Source organism: Rattus norvegicus, chromosome 14, assembly GCF_036323735.1.
Source record: "Rattus norvegicus strain BN/NHsdMcwi chromosome 14, GRCr8, whole genome shotgun sequence".
Lineage (NCBI taxonomy): Eukaryota > Metazoa > Chordata > Mammalia > Rodentia > Muridae > Rattus > Rattus norvegicus.
In genome coordinates, this window is record NC_086032.1 from 77694841 (window position 1) to 77715407 (window position 20567).

Genomic DNA, 20567 nt, shown 5'->3' on the forward strand with positions numbered 1-20567 from the left:
GGGTACCGATCTGGGTGAAAACAGACATGAAAACCGGAAAATCCTACAGGGAGGTCCGGGCACTGTCTGTGGCGGCCCATTCAGAGGCACTGGCAGGACACAGACTTCCAGTTAGCCGGGGTGAGAGCCGTCTAGAGACGAGTTGAGGGCTCAGGCTACACCTATCAAGGGCTCAGAGGAGAGAGCACTGACTGAGGGAAAGACATAAGCCAATAAGTACAGATATCAGCAACAGCATACAAGCTGAGTCTGTGGGGAGGCCAGAGCCCGCACACATCACTGAGGGAATGGAAACTAACTATAGGACCGATTCTTAGACAACCAAGCATGTGATGCCCAGAGGACCAGTGGCTCTTTACCTAGGTATCTGTCCCAGAGAGACCATGTTGGCCCCAAACCCTATGAGAATGTTCACCACAGTGGTGTCTGTGATGATACCTGGTTAATAATACTCCTGCAGGGGAGTGGCTAGACGCCATGGAGATGGTACCTACTGGGATTCCCTGATTCTAGGAGGGCCCTTCTTGGTTTAAGAGATATCTCCTGTGGAGTCAGGAATCTAGGAGGGCTTTGCATGTCCATTCTGTGGAAGTGTCTCTAACTCTTACAAGGAAGCAAGTCTCCATGTAGAAGGGGGAGGCATGAAGGGCTCTACTCAGGGTAGGTAGGCGTTCAGTGAAGAGTGTAGGGGTGAGAGGGTCAGGAAGGAGAGAAGAAAAGTAGCAAAGTGGGGAGAAGGGAAAAGGAAAGAAAGGAAGGCGAGAAATATTCTTCAGAAGCTTCATGGAACCCAGAACAGCCCACTGCCATGATTTATAATCCTTTATATGTAAGTCCTTTCCTTCAGCAAGAATGATGTCATGGGTGGGGCACTACTCAGATGTTTCTCCTGACACTTCCCTTACGCCAACAGATGTTCCTTCAGATTCTTAAAGCATGCCTCCTGGAATGTTTTCCTAAAAAGAAGCCTGAGGAGGAATTATACCAGAAGATTCTTTCCAAACAAGAACATGTAAGTCTTTAGCCTGTATCTCAAGATAACTCAGTAAATTGTTAGAATAATGAAACATATCGTGCTATGCATAAAATATTTTTCTGTAATGCATACAGTGGATTTTACAGTATGTATTTGAGCAAAGTGTGACAACTTGTGGAAGTGTGTGTGCATGTGTAAAAAGGATACTTGTACGGACCTGCAGCTTGGCTCCTGGAACCCTAAGGACAGCAAGGGATTGAAAAGGACAGACACACAGACAAGACCAGCTGGGACTGTACTCATTCTGATGGAGGACACCTACTACCACCAGCAACCAGGAGCCTCAGTGTGTTTATTAGGTACAGCACGGAAGGAGAAATTGGCTAGTGTCGGTAGGAGGGTATCCATAGTGAGCAGTCTCAACCTTCTATCTCTGAAGAAGTTGGCCCCACATCTCCTTGATTACCTGGGAACACAGTCCCAGTGAAGCAAGAACCATTCCTCATATCCATGTTGAAGTTTGAAGGAGGCACACAGTACACCTCATGTCCCTGAGCTTGGAGTGACTGCAGATCGAGAAATGCTATTGACCTGGAGGGTGTCAATTCCTAACACCGAATGCCAGAACTCTCTCAGTCACCCATCTAGTCACAAGAAGACCCTGGACCATGTTAGCCTCCCCATGGAAGCAGAGCCCATGCTGTCTGTTCACTGTGCTGAGACCACACCAGGTCATGGCTTCCCATGAAGAAAGAAGCTGGACAATGTACTGCTCACGTCTTGCTCTTGAACCCACCAATATGTCCCGCTTTCTCCTTGAGCTGTGGTATATAATCCTTCCCTGTGGAAACCCTGTGTGTGAAGAAGGAACGTTCCTACCTAGTCCCGAGAACCCACATTTTCTAAGAGTTTGTAATGATTGAAAGACACAGTTTCATTGTTTGCCAAGTACTAACTATAGTTTCAGGAGGGTTGAGGATGTAGAAGAAATCATCCTTCATTCTGGAGGTCCAATGTTTCATGAAGTAAAAGAGTTTGTACCCTCACGCTTAAATACATTTTCACTTTCTGTGTGCGAACACATAACGGGGTGTGGGTGAATGTGCCGTAACACATGAGTGAGGTCAGAGAGCAGCTCTGTGAAATTTGTTCTCTCTAACCATCCCCCATGGGTTATGACATCAAACTCAGATTTCTACAATGGCAGAGCAATTGCTTTCTCCCAGAGTCATCTCCCTGTCCCAGCATTAAACCCTAGGGCTATGCCTAGAACATCTCATTGTGTGTGTGTGTGTGTGTGTGTGTGTGTGTGTGTGTGTGTGTGTGTGTGTATATATATTTGTATATATATATAATATTTATCAAAAACATAAGAACATTTATTCTCCTAGGATTTGAGTTTTACTAGTTTTTCTTTGTGTATTCTTTTCTTTTCCCTCATCTTAGGATTTGGAGGAATTAGAAAAAGGACTTCAGGCCAGATTGGCAAACACAGAAATGTTAGGTACCGGCGACTCTGGCTACATTTCCCTGGCAGATGTGGAGAGGAAGGAGAGAGAGCTCTCAGAGCAGCTCATAGACAATGTAGGTACTGCCCCTCTTCTGTGGCGATCTTGGATTCTGCAACAGTGACATTGGCGGGACTAGAGAGGTGACACTGTCTCCGTCCCAAGGCAGAGACCCCGTTTCTGTAGCTCAGTGGTCGAGAAGATATACTTAGAGAGCAGAGATTTACAGAGCAGATTTTATCCATTTACATTTTTAGCCTTCTGTTTTTATCACTGAAAGCCACAATTCCCATAAACCCTACCTCATAGTAGAGTAGATTCTGGGAGCATCTCCAACCCTCAGCCTCACACAACAAGCCACCAAAGAGGGTGTCCTTGGAACACTCCTTTCTCTTTTGGACTCCATGGCCTGGAGGCCGTGGATCTGTGCCCTTGGCCTCTTCTGTGCTGGGGAGTAGGGACTCAGATTTACTAGAGCATGGCCCTGCCCAGGAGACACAGCAATAGCTGTGGTGAACGAGGAGGACATCCTGGCCCCTGCTCTGCTGTCAAAAGGTGCTGGGGGTGGGGGATTCAGAAGTATGATTGAGGATCTGAAAAAACCTCCTTAGAGGGCCATAGAGAGATCATTCAGAAGAAATGTGGGCCAGCGTGTGAGCAGACAGGAACCAGGGAAAGCGGGGAGCTCTACAGGAAGGCAGCTTAAAGAAGGAAGAGTTGATTTGAGCTCGTGGTTCCAGAGGGTCAGAGTCCAGGATGGCAGAGTAAAGGCATGATGGCAGGAACAGGAATCGAGGGCTCTCATCTTGAACCAAAGTATGGAACAGAGAGAGCAAACTAGAGATGGCACAAGTCTTTGAACTGTCAAAGCCCTCCTCCTGTGACACACTCCCTTCAACTAGGCCTTCCCAAACAGTGCTACCAACTGGGCACCAAACATGTAAATGACAGAGGCTATGGGGGATATCCATTCCAGGGACACAGTTGCTTTTCTCATTGCTGTGGCCAAATCCCTGCCAGGAGGCACCTTCAGAGAGGAATGATTTATTCAGCTCACAGTTCAAAGGACTATCATCTGTGGTGGGCAAGGCACAGTGGCAAGAGCATGAAGCAGTTGGTCTCATTGCGTCTGCAATGTATGTTGGCGTTCAGCTCTCTCCTTTTTATTCATTCCAGGACTCCATCCCACGGCATGGTGCCACCCATATGCAGGGTCAGTGTAGACCTAATGGGATCTGAACCAAATAGAGCCAGTGATGACATTCTGACATCTGGGTTTCTCCTAGTCCTACTGCTCTGCCTCAGGGCATGTTCCCATAAGTAAGCAAGCAGGGCACACAGATGACACACCGCCTCTGTGGCATAAAGACAGCCACTAGACTTCCTCCTGTCCTTGATGCTAAAGCTTAGATAGGCTGTAGTCACTGAAGCTCCCAACATCCCATGCCATGAATCGACTGTTCCCGGCTCTGGTCCTGATGAGATATGATGTGGGAAGATGGATGTCAAAAGCAGAATGATTTCTCATCAGCATCTTCTCTGCCTTTTGGCTTTTTTGGACTCCTGGAACAGTGACTAAGATAGTTAGTAGTCTTTCGAGTTTTTACTTTTTTTAAGTCATATTTAATCCCTTTGAGAGAGCTTAGATCACAGGGTCTCATTGTCCTATTTCTCATGCTCCCAAGGAGTAATTGTGACCTGTCTGGAGTCCTTAAGCAGTGCTTATAACTTCCTTATTAGCAATGGTGCCCTGTGTTTGCTAAAAATGCCTGTATAATATGACTGGAGCCACAGTTGCTGGGACAGGGAAGGTGTCTAGCACAGGACACAATCAATGTCGAGATAAACCTCCTTCAGTTGCAGAAGGGTGGAGACTCTCTGGTGGGAATGGGGGAGGAACTGTGGTCCCCAGGCACTGCCCAGAGCTCTTTCTTGAATCAGGTTTCCTCGTCACTTGCTTCTCATGCACATTTCACAGATGGGAGCTTTCTGGAAGCAGATGGAAAGCATGCAGCCCATTCTCATGGACCAGCTTAAGTGTTCCAGCTCCAAGGCACGGCAGCTCATGATGACTCTGACGGGAAGAATGATTGTCGCTGAAGGACTGCTGCATGAGTCTCAGGACCTGCATGTCCTGGTAACACTGGGCACGAGGAAGGGAAGGAGGTCAAACACAGTCATGTTGTAGAGGGGGATATAGCACCCTCAGAAAAGGACAGTGAATCCTCCTACCATCCATCCATCCATCCATCATCCATCTGTCCATCACCCACCTACCCATCTTCCATCCATCCATCCATCCATCCATCATCCATCTGTCCATCACCCACCTACCCATCTTCCATCCATCCATCCATCCATCATCCATCTGTCCATCACCCACCTACCCATCTTCCATCCATCCATCCATCCATCCATCCATCTATCCATCCATCCATCATCCATCTGTCCATCACTCCCATCACCATCCATCCATCCATCCATCCATCATCCATCTGTCCATCACCCACCTACTCATCTTCCATCCATCCATCCATCCATCATCCATCTGTCCATCACCCACCCACCTACCCATCTTCCATCCATCCATCCATCCATCCATCATCCATCTGTCCATCACCCACCTACCCATCTTCCATCCATCCATCCATCCATCCATCCATCATCCATCTGTCCATCACTCCCATCACCATCCATCCATCACACATCCACCCATTAAAAAACCGTCATCTACCCATTAAAAAAAATCTATTCTATGTATTCTATGTATATGACTATTTTGCCTGAGTGTACCAGATCTCTGAAACTGGAGTTGTGGATGTTTGTGAACCACCATATAGGTACAAGGAACCAAAGCCAGGTTCTTTGCAAGAGCAACAAGTACTCTTCTTTTTTTTTAATTTTTTATTAGATATATTTCTTTACTTACACTTCAAAGGTTATTCGCCTTCCTGGTTTCCTGACCATAAGCCCCCATTTCCTCCCCTGCCCTCCTCCATATGGGTATTGCCCCTATACATCCCCCTTATTGCCCCCCCATATTCCCCTGCACTGGGGTCCAACCTTGGCAAGACCAAGGGCTTTCCCTTCCACTGGTGCCCCAACAAGGCTATTCTCTGCTACATATGCAGTTTGAGCCCTGGGTCAGTCCATGTATAGTCTTTCAGTAGTGGTTTAGTCCCTGGAAGCTCTGGTTGGTTGGCATTGTTGTTCTTATGGGATTACAAGCTCCTTCAACTCTTTCAGTACTTCCTCTAATTCCCCCCAAGGGGGTCCTGTTCTCAGTTCGGTGGTTTGCTGCTAGCATTGACCTCTGTATTGGGCATGCTCTGGATGTGTCTCTCAGGAGAGATCTATTTCCAGTTCCTTTCAGCATGCATTTTTTTAGCTTCATCAATCTTATCTAGTTGCAACAAGTACTCTTAACCACTGAGGCATCTCTCCAGACCCTTGTTAATTGTGTGTGTGTGTGTGTGTGTGTGTGTGCGCGCGCGCGCGTGTTCGTGCGTATGTATGTATGTATGTATGTATGTGTGTGTGTATGTATGTATGTATGTACGTACCTATCCATTCATCATTCACCATCCCATAGTGGTGGAGGTACCTTATAAGATTAGTGAACTTGGGTTCTCAATGCTGGCTGTCTATTGATACTTTCTGAGGTATTTTAAAGACTCTGATACTTAGGCTTTGGGTGATCTCTATACAGTGGTCAGTCAGGCTTAGGCTGACAGCCAGGAGCAGAGAGGTGTAGGAGATAGAATCCCAAAATCTGGATTTGACTAGAGGATAGTGGTTGAAGGGTTTAGGGACAGAGCAGGTACTAAGTAGCCAGTGACTTATCCCACTCTGAAGTGGGAAAGCATGGGGCATCCCTGCCTGAGATGCAGATGGGGGGGGAGAGCATTCACTGTGCTTGGAATAAGGGGTGTGTGTGTGTGTGTGTGTGTGTGTGTGTGTGTGTGTGTGTGTGTGTGTTTGGAGCCCATTGCCTCCTCAACATCTTCAAGGCAGAGTCCTAATGCTCAGCCATTGTCCTGTGTCTCCCTATAGGACACTCTGGAGAGGACAATGGGTCGAGCCCACATGGCAAGAATTGTAGAGTTCCTGAGGACCCAGATCCAGGAGGAGACCAAGTGCCGGCTGGCCGCCATCTCCCGTGGCCTGGAGCTGCTGACTGTCCAGGGGCAGCTGTCTGGGAGGCAGAAGGAGGAACTTCTGACCCAACAGCACAAGGCCTTCTGGGAGGAGGCAGAGTGCTTTGGCAGGGGTGCGCTAATGAGCCTGGCTTGGGGACCTGGAATCATATGACCTGTGACACTAAGCCAGGGCTGCCTCCCCCCAGTCCTGGGGATAAGCCATGCCAGACCATAAGCAGTGCCAGGCCCCACCTCCCTTTCCAAAGAGCAGAATGACCAGAGTCTGTGTAAGAATGGAGTTACCTTATATTCTCCATGACTCAGGCTGACAAGACCCCCATGTCAAGGCAGGACCACGCAGAACTCAAAGGAGGAGAGGTTGTCAACCAGAGTGGACATGGAAATACCCAGGAGTGACCCACACTACCCTAGCCTGCCCAGACAAAGGGCTAGTGACAGTGAATTGGGTCAGCATGGATGGAGGGAAGCTACACAGGTTCTCCATGTCTGCTCCTGCCCACAGGGCCACCCAGAGACAGGCAGGGCAGAGTTCAAGGTCCTTGAAATCACTGAGACCTACCCAGAAAAACAGATCTGTCACCTACAGAGAGAGGACCACTTGATAGGTCACGGCAGCAGATCACTGTAGCCCTGCTGGAGAGTGACCATCTGCTCTATGGTTCTTTTCAATTTCAGAGTTTATGCAGCGGGGCAAAGACCTGGTCCAGGTGTCTCAGGCTCACCGGGCAGAGGCAGTGGCAGAGCTCACACGGGCCCAAGAAGAAGAACGGAGGATTTTCCTGGCTGATACCCAGCCAACCTCAGATCCGGAAGAGTTCCTCAAGGTGACTCTGCCCCTACCCCATCCCCAGGACTTGTCCTTTGCAGGTTGAGTCTGGTCAGGACTTAGGCCTTCATCACACAACTTCAACACATGCCTCCCTGTGCCAGGCACATGACCATAACCAAGTCCCTCAGTCTCTGTGTTCCTGATTCCTCTTTCATGAGCCAGGGACAAGCATCCCAAGCTGGGTTGCTGAGAGAAGATGAAGAATCTTTAGCAGGCCCACCCAATGCTGACTCGTGGAACACAGAGTGTGTAAGCTTTCTCAGAACAGTCCTAAGCCAAGGAACTGGAGCAGCTCAGCTCTGGTCAGGGGATTGGTCACATCGAGGAAGGTGGCCCCACTAGGAAACACTGTGAGACTCAGTAGGACAAGGACAGAGGGCCGGTGGGAGGGCAGTAAGCAGGTGCCAGCTTTCTGAAGAGAAAATGAGAATCTGAGAACCAATGGGACAGGGTGAGCTCACAGTACAGGCACAGTGCCATGGGGACAGTGTACTGGGGTATTGAGGGAAGCCCCATCCTCCAAGTACAGAATAGACTCAGGCCCGTCACACTTTCTCTCTCCATGCTTAGCAGTCAGGAATGGACCCTGAAGGGATGGGGCTTACTCTTCGTGAGAAGAGTGACTCAAGTAAGAGGAAGATAGGACTCAGCCCTTTGTCACCTTCAAATAACACTCTGCACACCCTGAGCCCCAAACATGGGAGGGTGATAGGCATTTGTGTTCCAAGATCCAGCTTAGACAAGGTAGCATGGCTGGTGTCCAGGGGACAGAAATGACAGGGGAGAGATGAATGAATGCACAGGTGGGTGGATGGATGGATGGACGGATGGATGGATGGACGGACGGATGGATGGATGGGTGGGTGGGTGGGTGGGTGGGTGGGTGGTCATATGATTGGGCACATGAATGAATGCACAGGTGGGTGGATGGATGGATGGACGGACGGACGAACGGGTGGATGGGTGGGTGGGTGGGTGGGTGGGTGGTCATATGATTGGGCACATGAATGAATGCACAGGTGGATGGATGGATAGACGGACGGACAGACGGATGGATGGATGGATGGGCACATGATTGGGCACATGAGTGAATGAACAGGCACATAAATGGATGAATGAACCAAAGAATGAACACATGAATGGCAAATGAATGGACACCAAGCTCCTCCAGCCCACCTTCAGTGCCTTCATTTCTAGTCCCCGCCCTCCAGTCTCATCTCAGTCACACCATACCATCCTCTAGGCAGAGAGGACTCTTCAGCATCCATTTGTGGCAACTGCTGCTGCTCAATCATAGGTGGCCTTGGCTCTTGTGTCCCCACTAGAAACCCTCACCCTCAGAGACTGTCTAGACATTTCTCCTGATAAGATGGCCCCTGTACCCTCCCTCCCTGTGAGAAGCCACTGTCTGCCCTTGTGCCCTATCCTCCTCTCTGACTATGTAGGAACCTCTGATACCCTGTTGGCCTACTCCACATTCAGCTGTTCAGTTGTCTCTGTGGAGGCAGGGCCTGGCTTCTTCTCGACCATGTGGGCCTCTAATAACCTGTCTACTTTACCGCAGGCCCCCCTGAGTATGGCAGGTTGATAGCAGAGGAAGTCCGGGAAGGTGTTGTCTGCTGACAAGGCATGGAGAGAGGAATAACAAGGGCAGCCCAGTGGGCACTCCTTACGTCAGTGTAACAGAAGCACAGACTGGCTTCCTAGGAGTCGAATTAGAAGCCCTGGCCTCAGACACAGTTTGCAAGCCACTGGCGCTGTGTAAAAGCTCTATGCCTTGGTTTCCTTACAATTATATTGGGATGACTACTCTTCCCATCTGAGATGGCAGTCAGTCATTTAGGGAGAATTTCCCAGAAAAACCAAAGAGTGCAATTTACTGCTGGACTCAGTTCCTGTCTTAACTACAGGCTTTTCATGAGGTACTGGAGAGGCAGCGGCTGACACGGAGTGACCAGGAGGGGGAGGAGGACACCAGGATCACTGAGGCCATGGCTGCGCTCTGCCAGGTATATGACTGTATTACTGTTCTCGGTGCTATAACAAAATACACAACAGGGCAACTTGAGAAATGGTTGATTCTGGATCTCAGTCCATCACAGTGGGGAGGGTATGGTGTCAGACACCTAAGACGGTTGAACATTTTGTGTCTATAGTCAAGAACCAGAAAGGCATACATGCTGGTCCTCAGCTCACCTTTTATTTGACCTGCTCATGGAATAGGGTGGCTCACATTCAGGGTGAACGATTAACCTTCTTGGTTAAGCATATCTAGAAATACCATCACAGACTTCACTCATAGGTGTGTCTCCTAGGTGACTCTGAGTCTGTCAGGTTAATAGTGAAGATTACAGTGGCTTAGTCAGACAGAGCAACCCTTTCTTTGCTCTGCATTTGCAAGAGAACCATTTGGTCCTCTTGTCCTCTGGGCTGAAACACTAGAGGCAGGGACAAGTAGCATTGTGTTTGTTGCCTGAAGGGCCCACAGACCACATCTCTGCCATGGGTTCTTCCTGTCCATGCTGGAAACTGGGAGGTTGAACTACCCTTGAATCTTTGCATGGGCAAGTCAGAGCTGCCCTGCTCTCCTCAGGGTTGGCTTTGAAGTGACAGGAAGAAGGGCATCAAGACCCCCCCAGGTACAGGGCCCCTGGGGCATGCTGGCAAGCAAGAAAGAGCCACAGGCTGACAGATTGAAAGGGGAGAAAGGAAAATGCTAGTGAGGAAAGATAGCACACACCTCAGGGCCAGGCAGCACTGCTGGGAGAGGCGGCCCCAATGCTTAGCCCAGCATCATGCTCTGCTTTACCATACGCCCGTGTGACCACTACTTGGTCCCTCTAGCCTTCTTTCTCCATCTAGGTAATGGGGCAGTAGTCTCCCTTCACAGTGGTACTGTGGACAATTCAGTGTCTGAGAGGCCTTGGGACAGGAGCTGGAACTGAGGATATCCCTATTCATATTGACTCCATCAGCAAGCCCTTACTTACCAACACAGAGAGGAGAGTGAGGGACCACAGGGCCCAGGGTGAACTCAATGGCAGCTGTCTGGAAAAGTGTTCCTGAGCGGACCAGGAGTCCGCATTCCAGATTGCAGAATCAGGAATGCAGCGCAAAGACAGGAAGTGTGGCCGTCCTGACCAGAGCTGCCTGGTGTTGAACAGGTGCCATCAGTTGAGGCCTTGGGGTCCTCATTCATAAACTTCTTTTGTAGTTTTGTGAAATTTGGTTACTTCTCCCAAATATCACTTCTGCTCCAACTTTTCTGTCCCTTCCTTGGGAACAGCAGCGACCTCTGTTGGACCCTCTGGTCTCTCTGGTACCTGATTCTCTCCACAGTAGCCATCCTGTTTCTGTTAAGGGTTTCTTCTGCTTTGTCTTCCAATACACTGACTCTCTCTTCACCTGCTTCTAGAGGACAGCGATTACAATGGTACATTGAGTTCTTAGAACCTTTGAATTCTGAAGCATCTAGTTGGTCCTTTTTAAACTAAGCAATGTTATTTATCATTGCAGCTCTTTGCTTGTCTTGTGTAAGCGTGGCTTATAACACCATGAACAGAGCAGCCGCCACTACTTAAGGTCCGTTTCTTATAATCCCTCTGGAATCCATATGGCGCACTTGCGATAACAACTATGTATGTGCATTTTGTTCCTGTTCTCTGTTTTGCTTGCGCCTCCTGTTCTCTGTCTCAAGTCTTGAAGCTCAGACTCCAACAGGGTGGGATGTGGAGCCTGACCCATGACCCCAGTGTGGTTCTTATTTCAGGAGCTCTACTGTGGCACCATGGAAACGTTCCAAAAGTTTGTGGACACCCTGTTTCTGAAGACCCTCCCGGAAGTGAGCAGCCTCCCTGTGGCAGAATGCGAGGCCCTGAGGCAACAGGTCCAGGAACAGGCAGCAAGGCAGCTGGGGCAGGCAGACCGATTCCGCAGACGACAGTGGGGGCTCCTGTGTGACCTCTTGGAGCAGGACAAACGGGTTTGTCTGCTGGGACCCAGGCTGGGCTATACATTTGAGATTTAGCATGCTAGGGAGGGATTTCAGATGCTGGGCATCCCCAAGGACCTCTCTGAGACACTACAAGATGTGACTGCAAACAGGCAGGAATGTACTAACTGCCAGAGTACAGGCTGAACATGCTCAAGGCCCCGGGGTGATAGGCAGTGCCCCAAGGAAACAAAGTCATGGTTACAGAGCTTCCCCAGCAGTCATGGAGGGAGGACCAGGATGTGAGCACAGCACTCACAAGTTCACTGAAGAAGTCATATAGCAAAGGTAATAAAACAGAGGACAGATGAGACAGAGCTGAGGCTGCAGGAACATGGAGGAGGGCTGGGAGAAAGGGGGGCGGGTAGGGACAAAGGAGGATGGGATGGCAAACAGTGTAAGCAGAGTTGGAATGGTGGACTGACAAGCCTGAATGCACAGCAGCCTCTGGAAGCTGGGCCAGGCAAAGAATCCTGGACCTGGGGATTGGAAGTCTAAGCTGCAGGGTCCTCTGTTAAGACCTGTGCACTCCATTCGTACCCTAAGTGCCCGCTAACACTCAGAAGAGTAGTGAGAAAGGCCTCTTCGTGATGCAGGTCTTGTTACAGCACTGCCTCACTGAGTGAGATGAGAGCCTTCCTTCTGGTCATGTGACATTCCCTCAGAGGACTGTGGGAACAAGCAAAGTTGTTAAGAGGATCGGGAAAGAAGAGAACTGACTAAAACATCGGGGTCCGATGGAGCAACTGCAGCTACTCATGCATCCCTGTCCCTGTGAGCACAGGTGTGGCTGGAGGAGTGCACGCTCTCCACAGTGCTGCAGAGGCAGCTGCGGGATCACCACGAGAGCACCATCCACGGGGTCCTGAGCAGATTCAGTGGCCTCTCGGAAGAGTGAGTATGAGCCCTGAAGGATGGGCTCAGTGTGCGAGAGACTCCAGGCTAGCTTCAGTGTGTTAACCTACAAGGTGGGCACATCGGCTGTCCCCTGTCTTCCCTTGTTAATAACAGTACCATTTCAGTTTCCTCCTCTGGAAAGTGGAGCTAATAGAACACTGACTTCTGCTTGGTAGGGGCTTTTTCGAATAGCTCTTGTGAGGCAGATTTATACACATTTGTTTTGGTTACAGTTCCAGATGTTTGGAACATTTGCAGTTTTGCTCCTGCTACTACATAGAGTCCAGATGTTAGAAGCTTCTCTCACCACAGAGATCTTTGTGCACATCTGTAATCACGCTCTACTTACCAATCGACTGTATATTCTCTTTCCACGTTTTTGTTATTCGTGTGGTATGTTTTTTTTTTCTGTTTAGTGAAAATATTTCTCCTTGTTTTCTAGGAGAAAAAAATGACAGATTTTTTTTTAATTACCCATCTTTCCCCAAGAACCTGATTTATACAGGTATCAGGTGTGTGTCTGTAGCAGGGGTACAGAAGCAGGTGTATGCCTGTGACCACAGCCGCAATGGGTTGGTATGGCTATAGGCGTGTGGCTGTTGTGGTGGGTGGATCAGGAGCAGGTATGTGGCTTTGGCAGTGTTTGGTAGGGGCAGTGGGTGGCTGTGGTGGAGGGCTTCATGGCCACAGACATGCTGTGGCAGGAGACAGCAGGTGTATGGCCGTTATAATGGATGGCATTGGTGAGGCATCAGAAGGGGAAACATAAGCAGGGTAGCCCATAGTGACTCATTGAGCATTGCCAGCCCACAGAGGTTCAGATAGCCTGGAGCCTATGTCCTGAGTTGTATTAGCGTTTGGTCCATTTATATGGAGTATAAATCAGTCTTCTCTCTGTGTCTTGGGATTAGGTTTTATACTTACTAGACCTTTCCACCACACTCCACACAAAGTTCTGCACTGTTCCACTCTTTTGGTCCAGTGTGTTACCTGGTAGCTCGCCTGTTGTCTATTTTCCACTCTTTTTGGTTCATTTCTTCCCATTTGCATAACTATGTTATTTTTATTGATGGATAAACAAGTATGGATACTTGTTGAAGGACTGAAGCGATAAGATCCAGCTTTTATGGTATAAAACAGCGCAGATGACTTGTCTTACTCCTAGTAGGGATTTTAGGTCCTGGCAGATGAATCCCGTCCCCTGGGGACTGACTAGCTCCATGGCAGGACTTCATAAGGTGTGGTGACTCCACATCCCCCCGCTGAGGGCCACAGCAGAAAACCTTGAGTGTGTCCCATGTCTGCCTGTGGTCAGTCACTGGTTGCTAAGGTTCTGTCTAGCTTCCCAACCTCTTGGCTGCACATTATAAGCAAAGCATTGGCCCCTAGCCTGGCTTTGGGTTGTCTTGACCCACTGACATGGGAACTCAAGTGCTTGTATTGGCTTTAAATGTGTTTAGGAATTGTGTGTGAGAAGGAACTGGGCATGTTCTGTAGCCACTGTGTGTACCTCTGAACTTGCAAAGGACCTGATTGGATATTACTAGGCAGGCAGTGGGATGGTTCACTCCCATTCCTCTTATGGGTGTGGCTCCTTGGGAAGTGCCCCACTGTTCAGAGCATCCAGGAGCTCTAAGCAGCCTGGCTTCCTCCTACAGGTCCACACGAGGCATCCTGCAGGGACATGAGCTGCTGCTGTGCTCTGCTCTGCGCAGACTGGCCCTCCGAGGTACCACCATCACTGCCCTGGCTCAGATGAGGCTGTCTGGGAAGAAGAGGCTCCTGCAGGAGCTACATGAGCAGCTAGCTTTAGAGCAGGGTGTGTCCCCATGCCTGGAGGAGCATCAATGGCAGCTGCTCAGAGCCCTGGTGAGAACACAGTGTCTCCCCAGCCCCAGCCCTGCCTAGGAGGGTTCCATTAGAACCTAAGTTCCAGCCCTGCTGGCCACATTAGGATCCTAACACCCAGGAGGTTGCAGGGCAGTGTGACAAAACGGACAGGTTGGGACTTGGCTCACAGGACATCATTACCATCTAATTACTTCCCAGGATGGGGACCCAAGGGCTGAGGTCAAGATAGGAGAGGGCAGGTCTCTCCCCAGACTTTGTTCCTTGGCTTACACATGCATATACTCTTGTATCCTTACAATGGTCATTTTTCTGTGTGTATTAGATCCTGATTTCTTGGAAGGACTTCAGGTACCCCAGAGGGGGATCCAAGCTCACTACCCTACTACATTAATCACTTCGTGTCCCAGTGTCCCTACTATTCAATGCTGAAGTCCTATGATTAGTATTTAAACATGTACAATAGAGGGAATACAGCCCAACTCATAGATGGGGGACAGAGGTAACTCTGATGGGGACACACATATGTTGATTCTAATGACAGCCACATCTAATGACCCTTGATTCTACCAAGGGTCTAAGTGAAGTCTCAGAGAGGGTGGGGCAGCCAGCATGCAGGTATCCGGAAGAGGCTCTGTGAAAATTGAAATAATTGGCAAGCAGCAAAGCTGGGGTTCGAACCCCTCCCTCCCAGCTGGCCCAGGTCTCTTGTGTGCAGCTCCTAAGCCATAAAAGTCACGATGGCTTCTGTCCTGCTGGCAGCACAGGAATTCAGTCTCTTGCTCTTCCTTGGGGCTCGAAAGGAGCAAGCAGGTTACTTCTCTAGCTCCATTTCCCAACTCCATCTAAGCAAGTACAGCTCCTGGCCCCGCGTGCCCTGCCACAGTTTCTGCGATGTCCCCAAAACTGAATCCAGTCTCAACCTGGCTCCGCTGTGTGCCTTTTAGATAGTCTTTCAGCCTCTCTGAGCCTCTATTCTTGTCAGTCCTGGTATTCAGTCTTCACAGTGTTGGAGACGGATGAACACGGCCTTCATTTTATGAGAGGCCATGGGTGGCCCTGAGCACAGAGTTGGTGCTCAACCAATGTCTTTGGATGGGGAGAGAACTCTCCACAGACACCTAAGCTTATCCTTCGGGTTTCGTGTCTGGAATCTGCCCACCCTTTCAAGCTTTCCCAACCTGTAGGCCCTCACATTCTTCCCTTGCAGGAGGCACGGATCCTGGAGGAGACAGCCAGGTTGGAGGATGAGGCACAGCAGACCGCTCTGCGGCTCCAGCAGCAGCTGCTGGCGGAGGCACAGGAAGCAGGGCAGCTGTTGCAGCTGCACTCGGAGCGGGCCATTGGGCAGGCGCTGCTGGTACATGCTAGGAATGTAGCCAGCAAAGGCCGGACCAGGGATAAGGAAGACTTTAAGGTGAGAGCCAGACCCTGTCCCTGACACCAAGGGACAGGAAGAATGGCACTTTCCCTGCCCAACTGAGATCCCAGCCTACAGTATGTGTCTGGCTTATCAGCCAAGCATCACCCTGATCTGGGTACTGTCAACTCTGGTTCTGTATCAGCCCGAGGCACACTTTGCTTCCCTTCCCACTGCCCCGTGGCACAGCAAAACAGACCCAAACAGAGAAATATGGCTTTCCCTGGGTCTTTGCAGACAGACCCTGGTGGCCCCATGGACCACAGAGCTCAACCTGGATAAGTGAGCAGTGGTTTGCTGTTTCTGGTGCCAGGGCTAAATGACAGTGGCCAAATACAGATAGTGGTCATGTGACCTGGGTGCCTTCTCCACCCTACCTCCTCAGATTTCTCACAGTCCAGGCTGAGTTAAAGATCCTCCTTCCCATTGTACAGATGGGGAAACTGAGGCTTCTCATTGTACAAAGACACACTGAAAACCTGTCAGTGAGCAACAGAAATGAACTTGGAGTCAGGTCTCAGCTCATCTCCAGTGCCTACCCTACATCCCCTTGGTTGCCCCTGGATCCATGAGGTAAAGAAGAGTCCAACTGAGGCAGAGGGCCATGGTGTCCATGACCTAGTAACCACAGATGTGCACAGCCTGACAGAATGAAGGACATGATGGAGTCTCTTACCCAAAGGCTGTGGGCTAATGTTCAGGAAGGAAATGCTGTGCCCCCAGCAGGCTCCTCTAATGTCACATCTTATTGGCTAGATTAAAACTGCCATCTTAACTATTCTTGCCACAGGAAAGTAAGATTATCATGACTGGCTTAAACAGCCACGCCCACCCTGCATGAGTCCTGGCCAGTCCAGGTTGGGAGGGGATGGGAAACACAGCGCGGGGAAGGTGGCTCCACCTATGATCTTTGGGTGTTCCTCTCTCCTTCTGCTCACCACAGAGGACGCTGGTGGAGACAGTGGTGGAGAGTGTGTATGTGACCAGCACTAGTGTCAACCGCCTTGTGCAGGTGCATTACCAGGGCATCGGGAAGCTCCTGCAGGCCCATGAAGAACAATTGCTGCAGCGCCTGAAGACCCTACAGGGTAGGTGTCTCCCCGGCTACAGGCTGGTGATGGCTTTGCAAGAATGTGGCACACGGAGAGAATCTAATGTGTGTGTGTGTGTGTGTGTGTGTGTGTGTGTGTGTGTGTGTGTGTGTGCGCGCATGCATGTGGGCGTGGGTGCATGCATGTGTGTATGTGTGTGTGTGCACGCGTGTGGGTGCTCCGTTTTGACTCCAAACCCCTTGTAAAGGTTGCTTTAAAGGTCATGTATATATATTAAGTCTAAATTAGCCAGGAAGCACCTGGGCTAAATGACGAGAAATTGTTATTCTATCTTTGAGCTCCCTGGTGGCCAAAGACATGCAGTAACCAATCATGAGTAAGAGTAGGCAGGACAGAGCTCCCGAGACCCTGAGAATGCTCTACCCAGTACCCCATCACTCATCACCTCCCACCACCATACCTGTGGACGGCAGCCACCCTTCCTACAATACGTAAATAACACCCAGAGCTCCCTACACGCTGTTCCTCTCCTTCCGTTCTCCCTGCACAAGGGTCTGCAGAGTTTCACCAGCTCCAAAGCTCACACACTCTGCTGCTTTCCCCCAAGATGGGCTGGGACTGAGCCCCGGCAGGAGGGATGGAGGGAGGTCTGGAGCACCTTCTGTGGCTATGCTCTCAGCTGGTCTCAGCTGCCCCCTGCCCCACCCTTGCCCCATTCAGGAGGATTCACCCAACGTCTGGCCTGCGCTCGGGAATCTACTAGTGGCTGCAGGTTCCCCAGCAGTTTCTCTAAGAGATTTGAGCTTGCTTAGCAGAAGACGCCTGCTCATCCCTGCACAGGCTCAGTACCAGGGCCTGTCATCTGCTCACACTAGGTCTCAGCTTACCCTCTGTGGGGTTAGGACTCCCCCTCCCCAGTCCTCTGAGCTCTGGCAGCCCATCCTGCACCCCAGCTTTGCAGCGGGCACTGGACACAGCTTCCCTGATGGACTGTAGCCAGCCCTCTCCTTGAAGAGCTGCTTCCCTAAGGAGCAGTAAGCCCGCTCACGGCTCTGCTGATGAAGGTCCTCTGTGTGTGGTGGCTCCTCAGGCCCAACAAGCTCAGCAGTTGCTGAGCACCTTGCCACCAGCAGAGTGAAGAACCTGTGTGTCCTCCAAAGCCATTCCGTGGGTGTTGAATTATTTGACAGTGAGGCACCTCCAGGAGGTTTGTCTGTCATCTGAGGTCAAGCTAGATCCCTGGGGTAATGATGGCACCAGAGTAATTATGCAGCAGATAGCATTCTAAGCTGTGGCAGCCCAGGGAAGCACATCACTTTAGTTAAAATGATGAGTTAAATAATGAGTCGCAAGTCTTCTGAACGGGTAACTCTGCAAATAAGGAAGCTGCAGGCTGCAGGCGTGAGGTCAAGGCCTGCTCCGTTGAGAGCGCTCACAGCGGTATCCTAGGCCCACCAAACCCCCAGCTCAGCTCACGAAGCCCTCCCCCCACTGTGTGACTCTGACTCTGGAAGGTATGTGACAGCCTCTTCCTATGGAAACTTGCTTGTCATCTCTTTGCTCCTGGCAGAGAGCTAGAGGGGAGCCATGGGTGCTTCTCCATGCCAAAGCTCCCATGACATTCTCTTAGGCTGGCCTTCCCAAGTGCTTGTGACATGTTATGAACAGGTGTGTTCCTCTCACCCCGTGCCCTGGCCTAGCAAGAGTCCGCCTTCCAAATGCACACCTTGACTGCTTTGTGTCTGTGAGTCCAGATGAGAGAATCAATGCTTACAAGCTGTGGAAGAAGCAAGAATTCAGTGACCCACCATCAGAGAGCCAGACACCAGGCGGTACCCATGGAGCGCCCCAGGCTGTACAGCAGAGGTGGGACTCAGGGTTATATGTGGGGGTCTCTGCAAGGGGTGCACCTCACTGTACATGGTGGGCTTGGGATCCTGCATGGTCTGCCTGTTGATGTGGGTGTCATCTCCCTCCTAGTCAGCTCTGAAGCCTCTCCAATCATACCTTGGGCTCCTCAGAAAACAGCCTCAGGGTGAGAATTTGAAGACTGTAAGGAGTGCGTGCGCACATGCGTGCATGCCTGTGTTTACGTAGGCGCAGGTGTATGTTGCAGTCCAGGGATAACCTGGCTACCATGATTCTTAACAGTGTCTCGCTGTCCTGGAACATGCCAAGCGAGCTGGGTTGGCTGGCCAGGGAGCCCCAGAGACCTACCTGTCTCCTCTTCAACGCTTAGCTCCACCACACTCAGCTTTTTTTTTTTTTTAACATGGATTTTGAGGACCAAACTCAAGTTCTCATGCTTGCAAGACAAGCCATCCCCATCTCCCCAACCCTGGTTATATGTTGTTAACCTGGGAAAGTAAAGGTGAGAGAGCAGGAGAAGGGAACAAAGGCATGTTTCACGGCAGTGCCCACTGCAGCTCAGTGGGCTCCACAGGCTTGGCAGCCCTTAACTTCATTCACTCAGCTGGACTCTTTTTGCAGTGTCAGGGTAGACAAATATCCACCAGCTTCAGGTGGGCTGAGGAGTTAGAGAGGCAGTGCTGAAGTGGCTTTGGGAGGCCTGTCCTTGAGCTTTGTCTGGGACACTCTTGTCTGTCCCCTGAAGGAAGTCTCAGAAGCAGGCTGTAAAGCACATGCTCCTGTGCTGGGAAATAACACCTCCAAGTGTAGGGAGGCCAGGGCTCAGACACAGCAGCTCCACTGAGAGCGGCAGAGGCCAGCGTCCCATCGAGGAGGGACCACACCCACATAACAGAATTGGTCCCAGCCTCAGTAGGCTGTGTGAGTAAATAAAAACCATGGCTCTCCTGAACCAAATCCCATACCCTACCTGGAGTCTTCAGCCTGGGCACTGGCAGTCATCAGCAGGTAACCACTGCTAAGCTTCAAGGTCCAGGCTTGCCCCAACCTTCCTTAAGTTGGTAGAGCATGGACCAGCAGTTCTTAGATTTCAGAAACAGAGGTATGATTGGATTTTCCATTAAATGTACAGGTTCCATACCTTCACCCCCACTCCCCACCCCTACCTAGTACCTTTAAACACAGAATTATAGGAAAAGCTCTAGAATCCACATTTTCATCACCTGGGCTTCAACTACTAGAGAGACCATTATGATTGGAATGTGGTCCAGGCTCTGGCTTTGACCCAGAACAATACAGGCCTCAGAAGCCACCCACTCTCACTCCACATGGTTTATGAGAGAAGAGAACCAATCTGACCAAGAGGATGCTGTGCTCTCTCCTGAGTCTACAGTGAACTGAGCATCCTTGAAAGTTCGAGAGGGAGCATGCTACAAAGTCAGCAACTATCACAGCATTGTCCAGTACCTTTCCCTTAGAAGAGCTCAGGAAGGCAAACTAGGCCATTGCAGAGTAAACAAACAAATCAGTTTCCTCTATGTGACTTCATGGGTGAGAAAATCAGGGTAGCATGGAAAGACTGTATCCCCCAGGATAGAAAGAGCTTTGGGGACCAGCAAAGTAGGTAGGACAGCTTACGTAGGGTTTATGCCCAAGGGAACCAGAGTCATCATCCTAGCTAGGTCTCTGTTGCTGTGATAAAATACCAAGACCAAGAGCAACCTGGGAAGAAAGGGTTCATTTGGCTAATACCCCCCCCATCACAGTCCATTATGAAGGGAAGCCAGATCAGGAACTAAAGGCAGGAACCTGGAGGCAGAGACCATAGAGGAGTGTTGCTTATTGCTTTTCTCTTCATGGCTTGCTCAGCCTGCTTTCTTATATAACTTAGGACAACTTGTCCAGGGATGGCACAACCTGGATAGGACTGGACCTTCCCACATCTATCATTAATCAAGAAAATGCCCCACAAACTCGCCTACGGGTCAATCTGATTGGGGGAATTTTCTCAGTTGAC

General features: G+C 50.2%; 1 protein-coding gene across 4 annotated transcripts in view; it reads left to right on the forward strand.

Moving 5' to 3' along the window:
* Positions 1-20567, forward strand: part of Evc (EvC ciliary complex subunit 1) — a 41708-nt gene that overhangs the window by 13940 nt on the left and 7201 nt on the right. For 3 of the 4 annotated variants that reach the window (XM_039091723.2, XM_039091724.2, NM_001170439.1), the window contains exons 6-17: positions 914-1012; positions 2423-2560; positions 4463-4621; positions 6538-6754; positions 7320-7468; positions 9384-9482; positions 11243-11455; positions 12249-12358; positions 14020-14230; positions 15420-15626; positions 16573-16717; positions 18436-18547. In XM_039091723.2, coding sequence (XP_038947651.1) covers positions 914-1012; positions 2423-2560; positions 4463-4621; positions 6538-6754; positions 7320-7468; positions 9384-9482; positions 11243-11455; positions 12249-12358; positions 14020-14230; positions 15420-15626; positions 16573-16717; positions 18436-18547 — 1859 coding nt within the window. Of the gene's footprint in view, positions 1-913; positions 1013-2422; positions 2561-4462; positions 4622-6537; positions 6755-7319; positions 7469-9383; positions 9483-10989; positions 11056-11242; positions 11456-12248; positions 12359-14019; positions 14231-15419; positions 15627-16572; positions 16718-18435; positions 18548-20567 lie in introns of those variants that run through there. The other variant, XM_039091726.2, reaches the window with a different exon arrangement.